The sequence below is a fragment of the Equus caballus genome, chromosome 2 (assembly GCF_041296265.1).
Source record: "Equus caballus isolate H_3958 breed thoroughbred chromosome 2, TB-T2T, whole genome shotgun sequence".
In the NCBI taxonomy this organism is placed as follows: Eukaryota; Metazoa; Chordata; class Mammalia; order Perissodactyla; family Equidae; genus Equus; species Equus caballus.
This window is the reverse complement of record NC_091685.1, coordinates 6915555-6935111: the sequence shown is the minus strand read 5'-3', so window position 1 is coordinate 6935111 and position 19557 is coordinate 6915555. Positions and strand designations below refer to the sequence as shown.

Here is a 19557-nt window from a genome sequence, read left to right as displayed (position 1 = left end):
ACGATCTAAATATAATTGTTGAGAACAGGTAAACTAAATAAATGTAAAAAGATAAGGTTTTGGAGAAACTTTTTAACAATAATTGTTTCATGGTCTGTGTACTTAAAAAACAGCTTCCAAAATCTTTTTGGAAAGAAACTCTATAGTTTTACTGAGTTAAGTTAAATGACATAAGCTGTTGAATATCTGGGTAATTCTTGGATAGGATGGAACACTGAAACATTATTGCTAAACCTGTCTAAGTTTATCTACCTTTGGCTTCTTATTAGAGAGAAACTAAAGTATTTGGATCTATTAATATACACACCTTGTGTTTCATTACTATAAAGTAACATGTTTCTAAAAATTATAAAAGGTATTTGTCAAGCCACAGAATGCTAATGTAAAGAAAAGTTTATAATTGCTTACTTGGATTTTACTTAGAAATTAAGGTTTCTTAGGGTTAAAGATTCTAATTAATATATGTAATTAAAGCTACTGAAAATTAAGAAGAAAATCTTTGTATTCAAGGAAAGTAAAATGTATGTTTTCAGTTAGAAGTTATAAAAAATAAAAGTATTTTTACTTGTTGGGCTAAAGAAAGATAAATTTGTCCTAAAGTACTAGAAGGGAAGAAAGGAAACCTGGCACAAATTCTAAATATAAAAAAGTAAGTTACAAAGCTTTATGAAAGTAAAACTCTGAGGAGTTTTATGCCTGGTCAAGTTGGCTAAGATTAAAGTAAATCCAATTAAGTAAATAAGTTTTAAATGTCAGAAGTAAACTGGTACAAAATTAAAACTTGGTCTTCTCTTTTTTTTTTTTTTTTTAATTTTTTTTTTTTTTTAAAGATTTTATTTTTTCCTTTTTCTCCCCAAAGCCCCCCAGTACATAGTTGCATATTCTTCGCTGTGGGTCCTTCTAGTTGTAGCATGTGGGACGCTGCCTCAGTGTGGTCTGATGAGCAGTGCCATGTCCGCGCCCAGGATTCGAACCAACGAAACACTGGGCCGCCTGCAGCGGAGCACACAGACTTAACCACTCGGCCACAGGGCCAGCCCCTGGTCTTCTCTTTTTTAAAAAAACAACTTTCCTAAACTTTTAGTCTGTTCTTGGTAAAAAAAAAAAAAAAAAAAATTATACAAGGTTTTTTCTTTGAGTAGTCTACCAGAATAAGGATTATGTTTAATCAAAATAAATTTCCTATATGATGTACATCCAAAAGCTACAAAAAATAAATAAATAAAATTTCCTATATTGTTTTTATCAGGTCCTTAAACACAGACGCTAGCTTTTCTTACAACTATTTAATTCTCTAAAATTCTTTAGCTGTCATGGTGGTTAAAGGGATAATTAAACATTGCTTCATGGGGATCTATGATATTGTATGGATAAATGTTATTGATATAAATGTTTAAAAATTGTATACCATTACTAAAATTCTGATCTGTTCTGATTGTCAGCGACAATTCTGGTTATTATCTCAAGGTATTATATGTCACAAGAATGGTTAAGTCTTTGCTAATTGCCATTTTAAAATACTTTATTATTTACAGACAGTTGTTTTACTCTGATATCTTTGCAAATATGTTTCATCTTCAGAGAAATTCATGGAAAGGACTTTGGTGCTTACTCTAAAGTACAGGTTTCTGATAAACTTTCAGATCATAAAACTACACTGGGTAAGAAATTGCAGAACTCTAACAGAAAAACTGATGACGTCATAAAACCGCTGACAGAAGATTAAGATCAAGAACCAATTACATAGGAATGAATAAACTGATAGGGATGATTATAATTTTTATGGCTTTTTGCTTAAAATATTGCTGATTTCTTAATGTTTTATATTTTCTTTTGTCAGGTTTAAGGAAATCTTTTCCTCTTTTCTCTTATGCTAGGACTTATAACAATTTAATAAAATTATACATTTGTAAACAAAATTAAGACATTTATCTTTTTCTCCCTATCTGATCTCTCCAGAATTTAAAAATTCCTGATGAATAAGTATTCTTATTTTCATGGCTATATAGTTGTTTGCATAAGTTCAATAAGAATCCGTTCTTATAACAGGACACAACTGGAAACACTGCTTATAATACCAAGGCTTTGACTGGCATGTAATATTTGAAAAAAAAAATACAGCCTCAGATATGACCAGACAGCTTTTGAGGAACAAAGGTTGACTTTCTGGAATAGAGCCACTTGGAAATATTGGCCTGGTACCTTGATTATGGTTCCCAGTAACCGGGTATGGTTGAGTAAAGAATGTCACTCCCTCTGGCAGGTGCAAAGAACCCCAGGATATTTGGGGGATCTTGCAAAGAGAGGAATTCACCCAAATCTGTAGGTACTGTAGGCAAAATCTGATGACAAGTTCTTGGTCTGGCTTTCCTGGTCTTGAGAGGCCCTTAAAGTTCAATCTGATATTCCTTATAAAAGGAAAAGCAAAGCAGATTTAAAAGAGCCTACATGATCAGTTGCTATTCTTGCTGTACGTATGTAAATAATTGGGCCAAGTTTATTAAAACTAGACTTATTTTGTAAACCAGTGGGTCTTAAATTTGTCTAGCTTTGGTAAAAATGAGGGTGATTTTAGAGAGAAAAATTATGCTTCAGTAAAAACTATAATGCATATTTATAAATATTGGATTTTGGTTCTGTCAATTGTCTTTGAGGTTTTTGTTTTATATCTGTAAATGAACTAGATCCTGAATTCTTCTAGTCTCCTTAAATATCTGAAATAACAAATCTCCAAACTAATGTTTTCCGTTTTTTCCATAATTTTCACTTGAAATCATTAAAAACTAAATCTGCCCTTTTTCCTGAAGCCTTACAAACTGCAGCTGGACAACTTGATATAAACTTAAGAGAGATTCATGTCTGCTGCTGTGTAAGCCACTCAAAATTGGTAACTGAGTACCTGATGACACCATCAGAGACAATTCAAACTGCAAAAGATGCTTTGACCCTGACTTCTAGGAATCTCGATTGGCTGTCCCCTGGGCTCAGAAACTGGTTCATAATTTGCTCCAACCATTAACATTGTCTTTTCTTTTTGTTTCTCTAGAAATGCTTCTTATTAACTACCTGGTTACTTACTTACGTGTACAGGCCCAACTTTGGGAGCCCACCTGCATCACTGCCTTATTAAAAGACTGGTTCAATGAGATGAAACAACCTATGCCCCAATTCAGGAGGAAGTAGCTAGATAGGTCATCACCCCAAATCCCTCAAGATTGAGAAATGAACATAAAAGAGGGGGGAATTGATGCCGGCCCTGATATCAGTTCCCCTAAATTAAACCCAGCATATGTGGGGTTAAAACCAAAGCACTCTTTCTCTGCTTACTCCCTGGCTCCAGAATCCACCATCTGCCATGGAGACAGACACAACCAAGGACAGCCACCTGGATTCTATATCATCTCCTCCTCCTCCATGTAAGCAGCCTCCCAAGGCCAAACGCAGGCTGGCGGGAAAGGTCTGACCAGCAAGACCACCACTCCCCCAACCTCTCCACAAGCAGCCACATTCCTCACAAACCTTTAAAACCCCTCACCTACCCTCTTTTGAGTAGATGAGATAAAACGAGATAAATTTGAGGGCTCACTCTTGTTTCCTGGCTGATATCACCTGAAATAAAAACCCTTTCCTTGCCATAAGCCTGGCATTCCAGGTTTTATCTGGCCCCTCTTGTGTGGCAGGTAAAGAACCTATGTTTGTAGGCAGTAACAAAATCACCTAAGAAGGCATTTCTCAGAATATAGCCCCTTCATCAAGCGACACATGACTATACTTGGAAAAACCTCAACAGATTTTCCCACACCAAAACCCAGGGTCACTCCTCAGCCTAGGCTAACAGCCCTATTCTCTTTTCCCTTGTTACTATCTCACTAGCGCAGGCCTGATACCCCATCTTCAAGGTGTTTCCACAAAGCACTCCCTTCTGTGGGGGCATTTCACCCACCCACCCTCCACTTCCAGCTGTAGAGTGGTAATCTTGCCACCTCTTCCTCAGACAGAAAGCACTCAGACCTGGTCTGCTTAGAGGTTTTACATCTATTAACTTTGGAGAAAACAGGAAAGGAAGAACAAAACCTTGCTGAGAAGGTATCAAAAAACTTGGTGGACTTTTGCTCTTTTTTATTATGCTAAAGAACCCCAACACCCTATATGTCTTCTTCTGGGTGGGACCCAGGAGATGTAATCAAACCAGAACACTGGTGAGCTATTTGTATAATAAGACACTCCAGGCATGACTGCCTCTATCCAAATGTAACCTATTGGATTTCCTTCCCTATGGGTCTTTTGTTGACTTCAACTCAAGCCCAATCACGTTTTTCTTGATATGGAAAAATGGAGATCAGCTTTAGATAAAGTCTCCTAATTAGGCATTTCCAAACTGTGTTCCAAAGAACAAGATGCTCCATGAAAAAGTTTCCTGGTCAAAGACTCATGCACTAATGTTCTCTTGGAAGGTCACAATAACAATAAATTAATGTCCTTGAGAAGCCATGTGATAATGAAACGAGTTTAACTTCGTTTAATCCAAACACTTCCCAAACACATCTGAACATGGAAAGACCCTCTTTTCTTAGAAGCTTTCAGCATCCTGCTAAAATTCTGCAGGAGACAAGAGATGCCCATTTATCCCTTCCCTCTCACCATTACACAGTTCACTACCAATCTCTAGTGGTGCTCCCTGTCTCTCAGGTGTATCAAGTGGCACAACACCACCACCAACGTGGCTGGGGGCCCTGGACTCAGTACCCACCGAGCACTGATTATGCACACAGCACTCTGCTAGCTGTCGTGGGAAATGCACAGATGAGGAGTCAGTTCTTGTCCTTCCCTCAGGAGGCTCAGCTCTCGGCCATTTGGTCTGATATCTAAAAAAAATCTTAAGCCTCAAAAAAGACTGTCTACTGGATTCATTTCCAGTCCTACAGTTCACCTGGATCCTTTCCTCCATGAATATTCCAAGTGGAATAGATTTGAACATGATAGAGCTGTGCTCAGAATCCAGTTGTTACTCATAGTGTGACCTCAGCAATCACAATTTTAAAATTAAAATTATAAATTTTAATTAAGGGCCATCACAATTTTTAAAATAAGACACTAAGCCTAAAAGAAACTTACAGTTTTCTTTGGTGTCTTGGAGGGGGTCTGTAAGGACAGCTTTGTGGAAGAGCGGAGGTTCCTGGACGCACCACTGGGTGTCCTTGGAAGCGGTGACGTGGAATCTTCTTCCTCTTCACTGCTGGAGTCTGGAATCTCTGCTGCTGGCAGAAACTCTTCATCTTCTGAGTCACTTTCACTCTTACCTAAAAACCTGAATGGTGGATTAGACATACTGCAGAGTCTTTCCTGCGACCAAGCAACATAGGATGCGCCCACCTCCTTGGGCCCTTGTTACTGAGATGCTCTGCTAAGGGCTTCATTTATGTTATCTCATTAAACCCCTCAACAACTTTGTGACTTGTCTATTATTATTCCCATTTTACAGATGAGGAAACTGAGGCTTAGAAAGGTTAAGTAACCTTCCCAAGGTTACACAGATAGTAAATGACAAAGTTGAGGTTCAATTCCAAGTCTATCAGAATCAAAGTTCATGCTCTTAGGCACCCTACTAACATTCCTGCTGGCTGTGATGCTTATGGGAGCCACTAAGCCCAGGGCCTATTTCTCGCCCCTTTCAAACTACGACATTTATGTTAAAGTAACATAAATTACAGAATACTAGGTAAAAGGTGGAATTCAGTGGATGAGCAAATAATAGACAAGAAATTAAGAGGCTTTAAGAAATTGGATTATCGTTGGGGCTAGCCTGGTGGTGTAGTGGTTAGGTTTGCACACTCCACTTTGGCAACCTGAGGTTTGCAGGTTCAGATCCCAGGCATGGACCTACATGCCACTCATCAAACCATGGTGTGGCAGCATCGCACACACAAAAAAAATAGAGGAAGATTGGCACAGATGTTAGCTCAGCAACAATCTTCCTCAAGCAAAAAGATCAGCAACAGATGTTAGCTCAGGGCCAATCTTCCTCACCAAAAAAAAAGAGAGAGGGAGAAATTAGAGTATGGGTATCATAGACGGCAGTGATAAATGCTTTTGTGTCTGCTAACAAGCAGTCTTACCGAAGCTGCTGCTTAATCTGATTTAAAGTCAAGAGGGAACTCTTTCTGCTGGTATGATGGCGACTAGAGACAGCTTCATCCTGAGCTTCTGGTTCTTCAGCCTCCCTGCAAGATATCACAGAAAGGTTATAGGCAGCAGTCTGGGCACTAGCGACCAGCAGCAGGCACTAGAAGATAGTCAGGCGGCCTGACTGGCTCCTATTCCTCTCACAGCTACTTTGGAAGGAGCTAGTCACATTTTGCTAAAAAGGTGATCATTGAAGTTTGACTCAAACTCAGAAATCAAAGTTTGCCTAAAGCTTATAATTTAAATCAGTCTCACCACCTCCCCAACTAGAGACTAGAATATACTAATCCCAGGCAGAGTTTCTCGTCCTTTTCGGTTTCTGATCCATCTACGAATTTACTGCCCACCCAGGCTCAACATTAGCAGAAATGCAGCTATATATTCAATACAAAGTATTTATCAAGCAAACCTATTATGGGCCAGGAGCTGGAGTTTCCAAACAGGAAACACTGAAATGTGTAATTTCTGGCTTAGCACCTTATTTGTGCAGTTCCTTATTGGCAAACATTACCTAGTGTCAAACTGCAAAGTTTGTTCTAAATGCATTATCTTCTTGTATATGTATATATCTGAAAATGGCTTCCACTTAAAAAAGAAAACAAAAGGGGCCAGCCCCATGGCCGAGTGGTTAAGTTCGCATGCTCCCTTTCGGCGGCCCAGGGTTTTGCTGGTTTGAATCCTGGTGGTGGACATGGCACTGTTCATCAAGCCATGCTGAGGCAGCGTCCCACATGCCACAACTAGAAGGAGCCACAACTAAAAATACACAACTGTGTACCAGGGGGCTTTGGGAGAAAAAGGAAAAATAAAATCTTAAAAAAAAAAAAAAAAGAAAGAAAACAAAAAACTAAGAAACTGACTGTTAAAATGTGGCAAAGATCCACAGCAAGTAACGAAATCCAGGACTGTAGAACAATTCAGCCTTGGGAAACTATTTTCTGGAGCAGTGACCCCCAACGAACCACTGGGTATATCAGAACCATCCAGAGAGCATTTCAAAAATGCAGATTCCTAGGCCTGACACTGCGATTGAGTCACTACATCCAGAAGCATGTCAGAAATCTGTATTTTGGAAAAGCTCCCCAGTGGTTCTGCGACACAGATTCGTGACCCACTGCTCTAACTTTACCAACTGTGGCCCACACACTTCACATCACGTGGAGGATCTCAATCTGCTCTGCGGGGGGCAGGGTAATGTCCCCGGTCACCTCTTTCTGATGTTTTCTGGTATCAGAATCACAGAAGGCACCATGGAGGATCTCCGTCCCCCTCTGGTGGGGGTAAGTCTTCTTTCCTCACTAAGCACCGTGGTTTTCAAGGCTGGGACTCGGGGTCTCAGGGTCATATGACGTTCAGCTGAAACTTTCTTGTCATCTTTGGCACAAGAGCGTCGTTGAATCTCCCCAGTTTTCTCGGGGGCTTTCCGAGCTGGAGACGGGGTCTGAAGTCCATCAGGCTGAGACCTCTTAGAAGGTGAGGTGATTTCAGAGAGGGCCGCTTTCCGTTTAGTTCTTCTGGGAGAATCCGGCGAGGCCCATGAAGTCTGCCGGGAAATCCTGGTGTTAGGTGTCCTGGGGGAACCTAAGCCCAAGAGAAATCACCATAGACAATGTGTGAATTTTATAACTTGCACTACACACATCTCCCATCTCTTTATAAATAAATTCATTCACTGAAGTTATACAAAGACATGAGTTATCCACATTTTGAATTATTCCATGCTTTCTTTCCTCAGGCCAGGTAGCTCTTATTATTTTTAGTCTCTCTCCTAAATTCCATGGCTGATTTTCCTCATTAGAACCATAAGTGAACTGTTAGGTCAGCTCTTGTGGATAACTGTTCATCAGTTAGACTTCCCTGAAGTAATCTACCAGAACAGTGGTTCTCAACCAGGGGTGATACTGCACACCCTCAGCCCCCATTCAATAGCATTTGAAAAAGTGTATACCAGTGGCTCTGCTGAGTAACACCAAGGCCTGGATTTTTCTCAACCCACATTATATCCACCAATGGAGAGAAGATGGATTGCTGGGGGCAGTCACCTGGGTGCTGTGAATACACAGAACCACGTCTGGATTTGCTCCTCTCTCGCCACGACCAAAGGCACCAAGAACCCCAGCCATTCATTCAGATATCAACTGAGCTGTTAAAATGGCAAGATATGCGCCACGTGCCAGGAGGAAACAAAAGCTGAACGAGACTCCATCCTGGTCCCCATACACGAGACATCTGGTCTAAAAGGGGACATGATACACGTGAACGCTTACAATATGAAGGAAAATAATTATCCCAAGGTATCTAAGTGCTTGTAACTATGGCTTCTGAGAAAGACCTTGAAAGAAAGGCAACGTTTCAACAGAGTTGAAAGGGGAAGGATGGGGATATTGAGGAAAATCAATGAGATGAATGTGAGCTAAGGAATGACGCAGGAAAGCACCGGGCACAGAGGAGTTCACTCTAGTCACAGTGCATGGCATGTGGGGAAGAGCTGCAGATAAGGCTAGAAGACCATCCACACCTGTGTGGTAAATATGAGGGCAACTCACGGCTAGATTAACATAAAATGCCCCAATGTCCTGCTCTCCCTCATAGCTCATAGTCCCATCTTTCTGTCAAAAACAATTCACCCAAAATATTTTCATTATATCCTCCCTCCTCTAATTATGTAACTATGTCAAGCCTAAATTTCTTACCCTAACTTTCAAGGTCCTGCAAAATCAACAGTCAAAAAATACTGCAATTGGGGCCAGCCCAGTGCTCTAGTGATTAAGCACACCCATTTCACTTCGGCAGCCCAGGGTTCAGTTTTGGATCCTGGGCACGGACCTAGCACTGCTTGTCAAGCCGTGCTCTGGTGGCATCCCATATAAAAAAAAGAGGAAGGTTGGCACAGAGGTTAGCTCAGCGACAATCTTCCTCAAGCCAAAAAGAGAAGATTGGCAACAGATATTAGCTCAGGGCCAACCCTCGTCACACACACACACAAAAATTGCAATTATTTCTAAATGGTAATATTACAAATTACTTCTTTAGTAATCTTTCTGCATTTCCCAAATGTCTTATATATCTGTATTCAGCTCCTAAATACACATTGTACTAAGGAGCCATCAAGAATACAAATAACTTACACCCAACGTACATGGCACATACACAAAAATTCAAAAGGACTAATGACATGGTGCCAGCCTGGTGGCACAGCGGTTAAGTTCGCATGTTCCGCTTCAGCAGCCTGGGGTTCACCGGATCCCAGGTGTGGACATGGCATCGCTTGGCAAGCCATGCTGTGGTAGGCATCCCACATAAAGAGTAGAGGAAGATGGGCACGGATATTAGCTCAGGGCCAGTCTTCCTCAGCAAAAAGAGGAGGATTGGCAGCAGATGTTAGCTCAGTGCTAATCTTCCTCAAAAAAAAAAAGAAAAAGACTAATGACACATAACAGGATGAGGATGAGCTCTCAGAACAACCATGGAGTGGCTTTCAAATACATTATAAGTGAAAAAAGTAAGATGGAAAAGAACATACCCAGGATGCTACCCTACTGGGTAAGGAAGAATGGGAAATAAAGTAATATGCATGTTTGTGTATATATACCTGAGTGTGTGCACTTACATACATCTGTTGATCTTTGCAAAAAGAAAACACAGGAAAAGTAAACCAGAAACTAATAAAATTGATTATCTACCAAAGATGTGGTAGAAACAGGGTGCTAGGGTAAAGAAAGCATGGTGCCTCTCTGAGTACACTTGTTAAATAGTTTTGACTCTTTAACAATGTTAATGTTTCACATGTCTGAAAAATTAAATCAAAGATGGGAAAAGCCTTAAAATTAAACAGAAATAAAAGAACCTAACTGTATATCACCAATAATATAACCATCAGAAGAAAAAATTTAATCAAAGGAACTTTATTAGTAGAATATATTCTAAAGGCATAAAGATCTGCAAATAAATGTGGAACTTTACTGCTAAGTTCACTGCTAGTAGCAGTATTGGGAGAGCAATTGTGAAGCTATTTTTGTGCATCAGGATTGCTCGTGGGAACCAGGGTTCTTCTTCCTGGAGAAGGGAGATACAGTTATGGAAGATGGGAAGGAGGGGAGGAACCCTGAGGTATAGATTAGAAGAATCAGTATGAATTCAAGAGTTTAAAATACTATTTCCTAGCTCTTCCACTAGGGATCTAAAAGCAATGTCCCCTTAGTAGCAGAGCTCTTAAAGAAATAGCTGATTACAAGGCTCAGCATCACTAATCCTTAGGGAAACGCAACAATGACCTACCCTCTCACACTCATTAGGATGGCTACAATCCAAATCAGAAAATAACAATTGTTGGTGAGGATGTCGAGAAATCAGAACCCTTGTACACTGTTGGTGGGAACATAAAATGGTACAGCTGCTATGGAAAAGAGTATGGTGGTTCCTCAAAAAATTAAAAATGGAATTACTGAAGCCGGCCTGGTTGACATAGCAGTTAAGTTCACGCACTCTGCTTTGGCAGCCTGGGGTTCACAGGTTTGTATCCTGGGCGCAGACCTACACACCGCTCATCAAGCCATGCTGTGGTGGCATCCCACATACAAAATAGAGGAAGACTGGAACAGATGTTAGCAACAATCTTCCTCAAGCAACAGGAGGAAGATTGGCAACAGATGTTAGCTCAGGGCCAATCTTCCTCACACACACACACACAAAAGGAATCATCATACGATCCAACGATCTCACTTCTGGGTGTATACCCAAAATGAAAGCAGAGACTTGAGCAGATATCTGTACACCCATATTCCTAGCAGCATTAGTCATAATAGTCAAAAGGTGGAAGCAACCCAAGTGTCCATTCACAGATGAATGGATAAACAAAATGTGGTATATACATACAATGGACTATTATTCAGCCATAAAAAGAAAGAAAATTTTGACACATAATACACATGGATGAACCTTGAGGACATTATGCTAACTTAAATAAACTAGTCAGATAAGATAAACACTGTATGATTCCGCTTATATGCGGTACCTAGAGCAGTCAAATTCAAAGACAGAAAGTAGAATAGTGGTTGCAAGAGGATGGGGGAGGGGAGATTGGGGAGTTATTATTTAATGGTTGGAAAATGATGGTGATGGTTGTATGATAATGTGACTAAATTAATGCCACTAAATTGTACACTTAAAAATGATTAAAATGGTAAATTTTATGTTCTATATACCTCAACACTGTACATGAATGCATATCTCATAATATCCTATTCCTTTAGCCTTAGTGTTGCCCACCATGACCCATTCCACACTTACTGCTGAGCTCCAACCTCTTCCTCGCCCTGGGGGTGACAGGATGGGTAGGAGCTGGGCGAGATTTGGAGCTGGAGTGCCTCGATTCAACCCTTTTGACCGCACGCTCTGCTGTGGTGCAAGAAGGGCTTTCTATGTTCTTAGTCTTGGCTTCCACGGACTTCTGGCATCTAGGGCTGCCTTCTTGTAGCTTTTCCAATTGTGCAAATAGTTCTGGGGATAGTGGGCTGAACTTCTTCTCATTCCAAGATAGTTTCACAAAGAGCGTCTTCTCATTTTTCAGATCCGTAGGTATCACTTCATCTGGGGCTAAAGCTACTACCTGAATAATAGGAAGTATAGATGAATAGGAGGAAATGGAGACAAAAGAGTCAAAGAATGCTCCACGGGAGCCACAATTAAAAGCATTTACATCTGCATCCTTACCTGGAACGTCACTTTTCCAACTAAAGAGGCACAGACATATCTGGAAATACGTCATAGCATATTTCCAGACTCGTCCTCACTGGTATCCATACCCCACCTTGCTTTCTTTTCCAGGCCATTCTATCCACCCACGCCAAATTTCCCCACAGAAACTTCTCTAAGCATGCCCCCCTCCTCAGCAGTCTATAATGGCTCTCCACTATAGTAAAATCAGATTACTCGAACTGATTTTCAACGCCTTCTAAAATCTGGCCCCACTTTACCTCCCGAGTGCTCCATACTCTTCGAAACGACTTTCCATCACTAGTCGAGGTTGCTCGTCACAGTCCTGCTCGTTCCTACCACTGTGCTCCTACCTAAACACCCTCATCCGTCTCTGCCTATCCGAACCTACCCCTCTTCCTGCTTCAACTTCTACATCTGCCTTTCACTCCTTCACTCATTTAACTCAGAGATAAATTACTTTGTGGTGTGTGTTATGCTGGGCCCACGGATTGGAGAAATCTGATGAGAGACCCAAGTCTCTCTGCACTGCCATTACGCCAGTCACCACGTGACCACACTTCACATCATGTCTAATCCCATTTTGGGGAGTCTGAAGTAGCTTGAGAAATAACTCATATCTTAGTCTCCAAACCAGTGTCTCAATTCATCCATAACTCATAGGAAACTGACTTATCATAAAATCCCATAACACAAATTTGCCGGTACCAACTCACACTCTTTCCACAAGCTGAAGTCCTCATTTAAGCAAGCCTATTCAGCCTCACGACGCTTTATGCCTGCCATAATCAGAGCTAAATATAATTTCCCACTGAGATACGTTTGCTAATTCCTGCTCATCCCTCAGGTCACAACCTGAATGTCACTTCCTTCAGGAGGCTCTTCACACATGGTAAGTGCTCTCAATAAATATTTGTTGAGGGGCCAGCCCGGTGGCACAGCAGTTAAGTGCGCACGTTCCGCTTCTCGGCGGACTGGGGTTTGCCGGTTTGGATCCTGGGTGTGGACATGGCACCGCTTGGCAAAGCCATGTTGTGGTAGGCATCCCACATAAAAATGGAGGAAGATGGGCATGGATGTTAGCTCAGGGCCAGTCTTCCTCAGCAAAAAGAGGAGGAGTGGCAGCAGTTAGCTCATGGCTAATCTTCCTCCAAAAAAAAAATTTGTTGAGATGAAATTGGCAAGCAGAGAAGATGACAAATGAAAAAATTCATTTCTGTGGGGTAAATTAGAGCCGGTAATATCTCTGAGGTCATACAGTTTAGGAGGCAGCCAGAAATAAGCTTCAAGATAGAACTGAGGATCACAGCATCACCTACCTGCACAGGGCCAATGATGGTTTCGGCATTAATGTTGCTGTCACAAGCAGGGTAATCATACCAGAATATCTCCTGGGCAGCAGGCTTCCGGCCCAGCAGATGCTGTTTACAGACAGGGACTTCACAGAATCGGATAAACCACTGTACTCGAGCACGCTTCCTGGAACGAGGCTCAGAACCTAGGAGGGATAGTGGAAAAGGGAAGGTTAAGAAAATTCGCGAACATTTTATTAAGCACTTCTGATGTGCTAGACACCGTGTTAAGCACTTGATAATACTTGGTTAACATATTATCTTTAATCCTCACAATAACCCCACAAGGTGGGTACTATGGCTATCTCCCTTTTACAGGTGAAGAAATCAAGTTATAGGGACCTTAAGTAATTTGTCAAAGGTCACAGGACGAACCAGCAATGATCTGACTCTACCCAGCACCCATGTTCTTTTCACTTTGCTCCACTTCCTAAAGGTGCTATCAGTCATCAAAGAAACTACAAAAAGCAGCTCTAAATTCTACAATTCTACAAAAGAGCAGCAATTCTAATCACAGGCACAGAACAAAACTTGCAAAACAGTGATTATAAAGAAGCCTTCAAACAGCAGCAAAACAAAAACCCCAGCCAGAATCAGCATCATGGGGTCGGCCCAGTGGCATAGCAGTTATGTTCGCAGGCTCCACTTCAGTGGCCTGCAGTTCACAGGTTTGGATCCTGGGTGCAGACCAAGCCCCACTCATCAAGCCATGCTGTGGCGGCATCCCACATAAAATAGAGGAGGGCTGGCACAGATGTTAGCTCAGCAACAATCTTCCTCAAGCAAAAAGAGGAAGATAGGCAATGGATGTTAGCTCAGGGCCTATCTTCCTCACAAAAAAAAAAAAAAAATCAAGCATCAGTGACTGAGATGACTTCTGGCAAATGTGTGCTTGCACTCTTTAGCTTTGTCATTATAATACCAGCATTAGCTCCAAGTGAAGGGACATACACTTAGTAGCGCCATCATCATCATCATCGCATCTCTCTTCATTAGCTCTCTTCAGAGAAAAACTGAAGCCACCCAGTAGAGCACTACACAAAGATTCTAAACTCTATACACAAAGGCCCCAAGTTTCTAAAACAAAAGCCCATAGTGCTGACGTGCTCCCCCTGGTGAATGTTGGTTTGATGAGGTTTTCCCCTACACCTGTCAAACAGCCTTCCTATCTTTGTAATGTAAAACATCGTTATCCACTTGCTCTATCAGTTCCTTCTTTTAGGCAGATAAACTGCCACATGACTAACTGCCACGTCATTCTGCTTCCAGCTCTTGGAAGAGACAGTTTTGCATTGTTTCAAAATGCTATCTTTCCCCTTAACCCTCCTTTTGGAGCTCTGCCCCATTCCCACCTTTCTGTACTCTTCCCTGCCTTGCAGAGGGTTAAAAGCTCAGAAAAATCAGTGAGGCTGTGAGTGTGGGCTTGCAAGCTCTGGTCAACACTGCCTTCCCTTTGCTCCTCCAGCCTCAGGGCCAGTAGTGGCTTTGCGCCTACTGAGCTCCGAGAAACACCACCTTTGTTGCTCCAGCCTTTTCAACACTTACACACAAGTCCCTCTGGGTAAAACACTAAAGTGTTTTTGCTTTCTTGACTGAACATCAACTGACACACCTTCCCAATCCAACTTACCTCCGCCCTCAGTAAGAAGCTGCATTTGCAAAATTCATTACTCATTTCCTCACATCAAAATTAAAAGACATGTCTCTATTAGAGTGCAGATCACCTATTTTTTTCTTCCCCCTTCTTCGCGGTTTCATCCTTTCTCTCCACTCCAAAAATCCTGCCTTGATGGTTATTCTTACCCACCCCTAAAAATAACAGAAAAGCTAAATTCTTGAGCCCCTCTATGCCATTTTTACCCAATACCGCTCTTGTGAGTAAAGTTATCTAGATGGAAGAGGGTACAGCAAGCACTTAAGTCACCCCACCTCAGAATCCAGGGTTCACACCCTATACGCTGCTATGAATAGAAGGATCAGCAACTGCCTCTCTTCCCCACCACCTAGCACCTCACAAGCATTCATGACAAGAAATGGTTCCCATTCCAGCCCCAAACTCACCATCTTCAAACAATTCAACCAATTTAGCAACATATGGATTTTCATCATCATTCCCTTCAACCAGCACGAACTGTCCAACGTGGATGTGAAGCTCAGTCGAGCAACCTTCTACCTTCACACTCATTTCTCTGGGAAGTAACAGAGAAAGGGGTTAGGAAATCACCTGGAGGGACCAAGCTCTATAAACACTCTGGGCGCGGAGGAAAGTACTCTCCAACTGGAAAATCCCCTAAATAGTTTCCATCTGCTGACCAATTCTACTGGGAAACCAGTTCACCCAGTTATATGCAAGAGTACATGAAATGGGTTGAATGAATTGTTTTAGCATGAGTGATTAATCCAGAGGCCTTAATATGAATCCTAACTTCTCTCAGTTACTGACAAAGAACAACACAGGCTTTCCCGAGGCATGAAAGCTGCTGGATAACAGTTTCAAATTGTTCAGAGGTCTCTAGGGCTGGGAAGGACATAAAAAGAACATGTAACCCTACCCTGTCACCATGCAGAACCACAAAGAACGCACCTCAAATAGATATGGCATTATCATACATAATAAATTTCAGTAACCTCAAATAACTTCTTCCTCTATCACTAACTGCTGTATTTACGCTATTGCTTTCTTATATCAAACAAAACCTCTCCTTACAATCAATTCCTATTCACTGTCCCTCAATCCTGAATCTGCAGTAACTAGAACAGGCTGGATACAAGTTATTAACAGTTTATCTCGGAGAAGCCACTTTTCTAGGACAACCAAAGGACCCCATCACGCACCTGTAGGTTTGGTGGTGTAGTTTTGGATCCAGCAACGGCCTGCCAACCCACGAATAAGTCTGTCTGCTCTTCATCCTTGTAGAGTAGTACGCCAGGGCTCCTGTGTGCAAAAGTCACTAATTCTGACTTAGGACAACATTCTGATGGATTCTAGGACACAGTCCCTGACTTCAATGAGTTCAGCCTTCTTTTCTGCCCCTGCTACACTCCCACACATTTTAAAGTTAGAAAATATTTTCTTGGAGGAAAATGTCAAGCTCTATGAAGATCAAACATAGGCAATTTAGTATTGTCTGTGTACTATGCCTTATCTTTTCCTATCCAGGTAAACAAGACGGTCAAAACATAAGAAAAGAAACTATAAATGTCAGAAGTACTTTAGAAGGACCTATCAGGCACAGGGCACAATGACAGGTATGAAACATCTAACAACCTGAAAGTAAAAGACACAGTGGCGATACAGCGGTTCATAACACTTAAAATCTAGATAGGGATAAATATTAATGCACTAAAGACAACTAATAGCGTGAAGAACCAAGAGAAAGAGCCAGAGAGACTACTGCAAGTTAGAGGACTGGTCTTGCGGCTGTTCGGGGGGAAGGGCTTCCTACAGGGGTTTCCTGAACTGAGTAGGGAATAATGAGCAGCTATTGATAAGATGAAATGAAATGAGTGATTCCAAGGGATGGAGGCAAAACACGCAAGAAGCATTTAGAGGAATAGCAATGGGTTTTATTAAGTGTATCATATCATTTTGCTTACATTAAACAAAAAAACCAGTGTCACTAATCTGTACTGCTCTGGCAGTGGGAAACGGTGTTTTTCTTTGAAGCTGACAGGTCCGAAATATAAGTATTGTGAACAGCTGAAAAGAAATGCTTGTATTAAAGCATATGGGAAAAAAAGATATTTTTACTGACAAAAACAGAAATGTGAATGAAAAATCCAAACACTTCTGACAATCCTGTTTATAATTTGGAAACTGCAATCAACTAGTCCTAACAATCTATTATCTTAGGTTTAAGTAATTAAGAAAATAAATCTTTCCTCTAAATTCAGTGCTCTTCTTATGGAGCTAAAATTTGACAAAATTGGGGTACAAATTTTTTTTAAAATCCAGTCTGACAGAATTACTCCAAATTACTGATAGAGGACCAATAATTTGTCTATGTTGAAGAGAACAGAATTAGAATAGCATATTAAAAACCTGATTAAACAAGCTGGTTTCCTAAAGTTCAGTGGCATTATGTCCTACATTCTACTTGGGGACATTTTGACCTATAAGACTTTCTGCTTTTAAAAAAGGTATTTTTTAGTATACTTTGTGGAAACTAATTAGCAGAAAGAAGAGAAGATATTAAGCCATGAGTAAATACACAGCTTACAAATGATGCCTGAATGACTGCTATTAAGAATATTAAGAGTAGAGGGGGCCGGCTCCGTGGCCGAGTGGTTAAGTTCACGCGCTCCGCTGCAGCGGCCCAGGGTTCGGATCCTGGGCGCCGACATGGCACCGCTCGTCAGGCCACGTTGAGGCGGCATCCCACATCCCACAACTAGAAGGACGTGCAACTAAGACATACAACTGTGTACAGAGGGGGTTGGGGGAGATAAAGCAGGAAAAAAAAAAAAAAGATTGGCAACAGTTGTTAGCTCACGTTCCAATCTTTGAAAAAACAAAAAAAAGGAAGATTGGCAACAGTTGTTAGCCCAGGTGCCAATCTTTAAAAAAAAAAAAGAATATTAAGAGTAGAATTCACAACATAGTACTATTAAAATCAATCTAAAATTAATTTGGATTTATAATATCTAATAATCTTTTGGTAAAAATTAGTGAAAGTTTTGCATCTCAATAAATTTTCAAAGAAATACATAACATTAACTTACCTTCAATATATGTGCCTTTTAATGGATGATGTAACACAGAACCGTCAGAAGCAAACTTGAACTTTTCACCTTTCTACAATGAAATCAGGCAAATTAGGCTACTGAGATACACACAAAAGATGCAAGTAAATTGCAATATTCACTAAGCTCTATCACTAAAAAAATTGGACTGAGAGTGCATTACAGCAAATTGGTATCTCCAGCAAACTTTCACACATGTATACCTAAGGCATCAAAACCCATGCTCTCGACTCTTTTAAATCCAGACCATGTTTTAGCTTACTAAAGCCAGCGTCCTCCTTCAAAAACCAAGCCCAGATAAAATCAAATGTCTCTTTTCCAGGAGATTACGAGCTGTGTTCAATGATACCAGTACACGCTTAGATGTGTGCAAGGGTGGGTGATGCACCCTAGGCCCAGGAGGCAGGGGTATTGGGAGGAAGGCCATCTGGGCCTGGACCGCATAACCTGCCTCGCCTCTCAGTCTATCACTCTGTTTCAGGCCTGCTTTTCCAAACCTCAAACAGACGGCGGTTGTTTGTGCCCTCAGACTTAGGCAGTTGCTGTCGTCTCTTCCTGCATATCTCTGCCAGGAGGGCTCGGGTCTCAGCTCCAGTGAAACTTCCTCAGAGAGGCCTTCACTGATACCCAATGGCAAGTTACCCCCTCTCTCCTTATACTGCCCCTCAGGGTCATGTTCCATTACACCACCCTATTATGAGAGCAATAACCATTATATTACTTTCTTATTTATTATGCTTCCCACATTAGAATATTAACTTCCAAAAGAGCAGGGATCTTGAGACCTTGTCTATCTTGTTCATCACTGCATCTCCAGGGCCTAGGTTAGAATTTGACACATAATAGGTAAATGAATGAATGAATAGGTTTTAAAAACATTAGGCCAATAACCAAGTGCGGTAAGGATGTAGCGCAGGCAGAATTCTCATACACTGCTGAAGGGCAAGTAAATTGGTAAAATTACTTCGGAAAATGGGCAGTATCTACTAAAACTGAATGTACACATATCCTATGACCTAGCAATTCCAACAGAACATAGCCTACAGAAAAACACACATATCATCAAAGGCATGAACCCGAATAATCACAGCAGCACTATGCAGCAATGAAACAAAACCAAGTACAACTACACACAACATGGGGAAAAAATCGCACAAAATAACAATGAGCTAAAGAAATCAGACACCAAAAGAACATATACTGTATTGATTCTATTTCTATAAAGTTTAAAACCAGGTAAAAGTAACCTATGGTGTTAGAAGTCAGAATAGAAGGTAACCAAGGTGACTGAAAGGGAGCATGGTGGGGAAGATGGGTGCTTCCGGGATGCTGGTCACTTGCTCTGGATGCTGGTTACATGGGTATGTTCTCTTTAAGAAAACTCATTGAGCTGTACATTTGTGATTTGTGCACTTTTCTTTGTGTATGTTATCTTTCAATAAAAAGTTCAAAAAATTAATCAGGAGTCCTTCTGAAGAGGCAGCATGAGGAAGTCATAGCAGATGTCAGGCCTCTTTGGACCGTTACCCTCCTTTCTTATCCTCGATCTACCACCAGCACAGAG

The 19557-nt window shown here is 41.2% G+C and overlaps 1 protein-coding gene across 1 annotated transcript in view; it reads right to left on the bottom strand.

Moving 5' to 3' along the window:
- The window catches only part of ORC1 (origin recognition complex subunit 1), a 35834-nt gene that overhangs the window by 14148 nt on the left and 2129 nt on the right, over positions 1–19557 (bottom strand). Inside the window, exons 2-9 of the mRNA XM_023636823.2 lie at positions 17973–18045; positions 16086–16185; positions 15312–15439; positions 13218–13396; positions 11473–11791; positions 7392–7764; positions 6117–6221; positions 5116–5308 (exon numbers count right to left, since the gene is read on the bottom strand). Of these exons, the coding sequence (XP_023492591.2) occupies positions 5116–5308; positions 6117–6221; positions 7392–7764; positions 11473–11791; positions 13218–13396; positions 15312–15439; positions 16086–16159 (1371 nt within the window). The 5' untranslated portion in view covers positions 16160–16185; positions 17973–18045. The remainder of the gene's footprint in view (positions 1–5115; positions 5309–6116; positions 6222–7391; positions 7765–11472; positions 11792–13217; positions 13397–15311; positions 15440–16085; positions 16186–17972; positions 18046–19557) is intronic.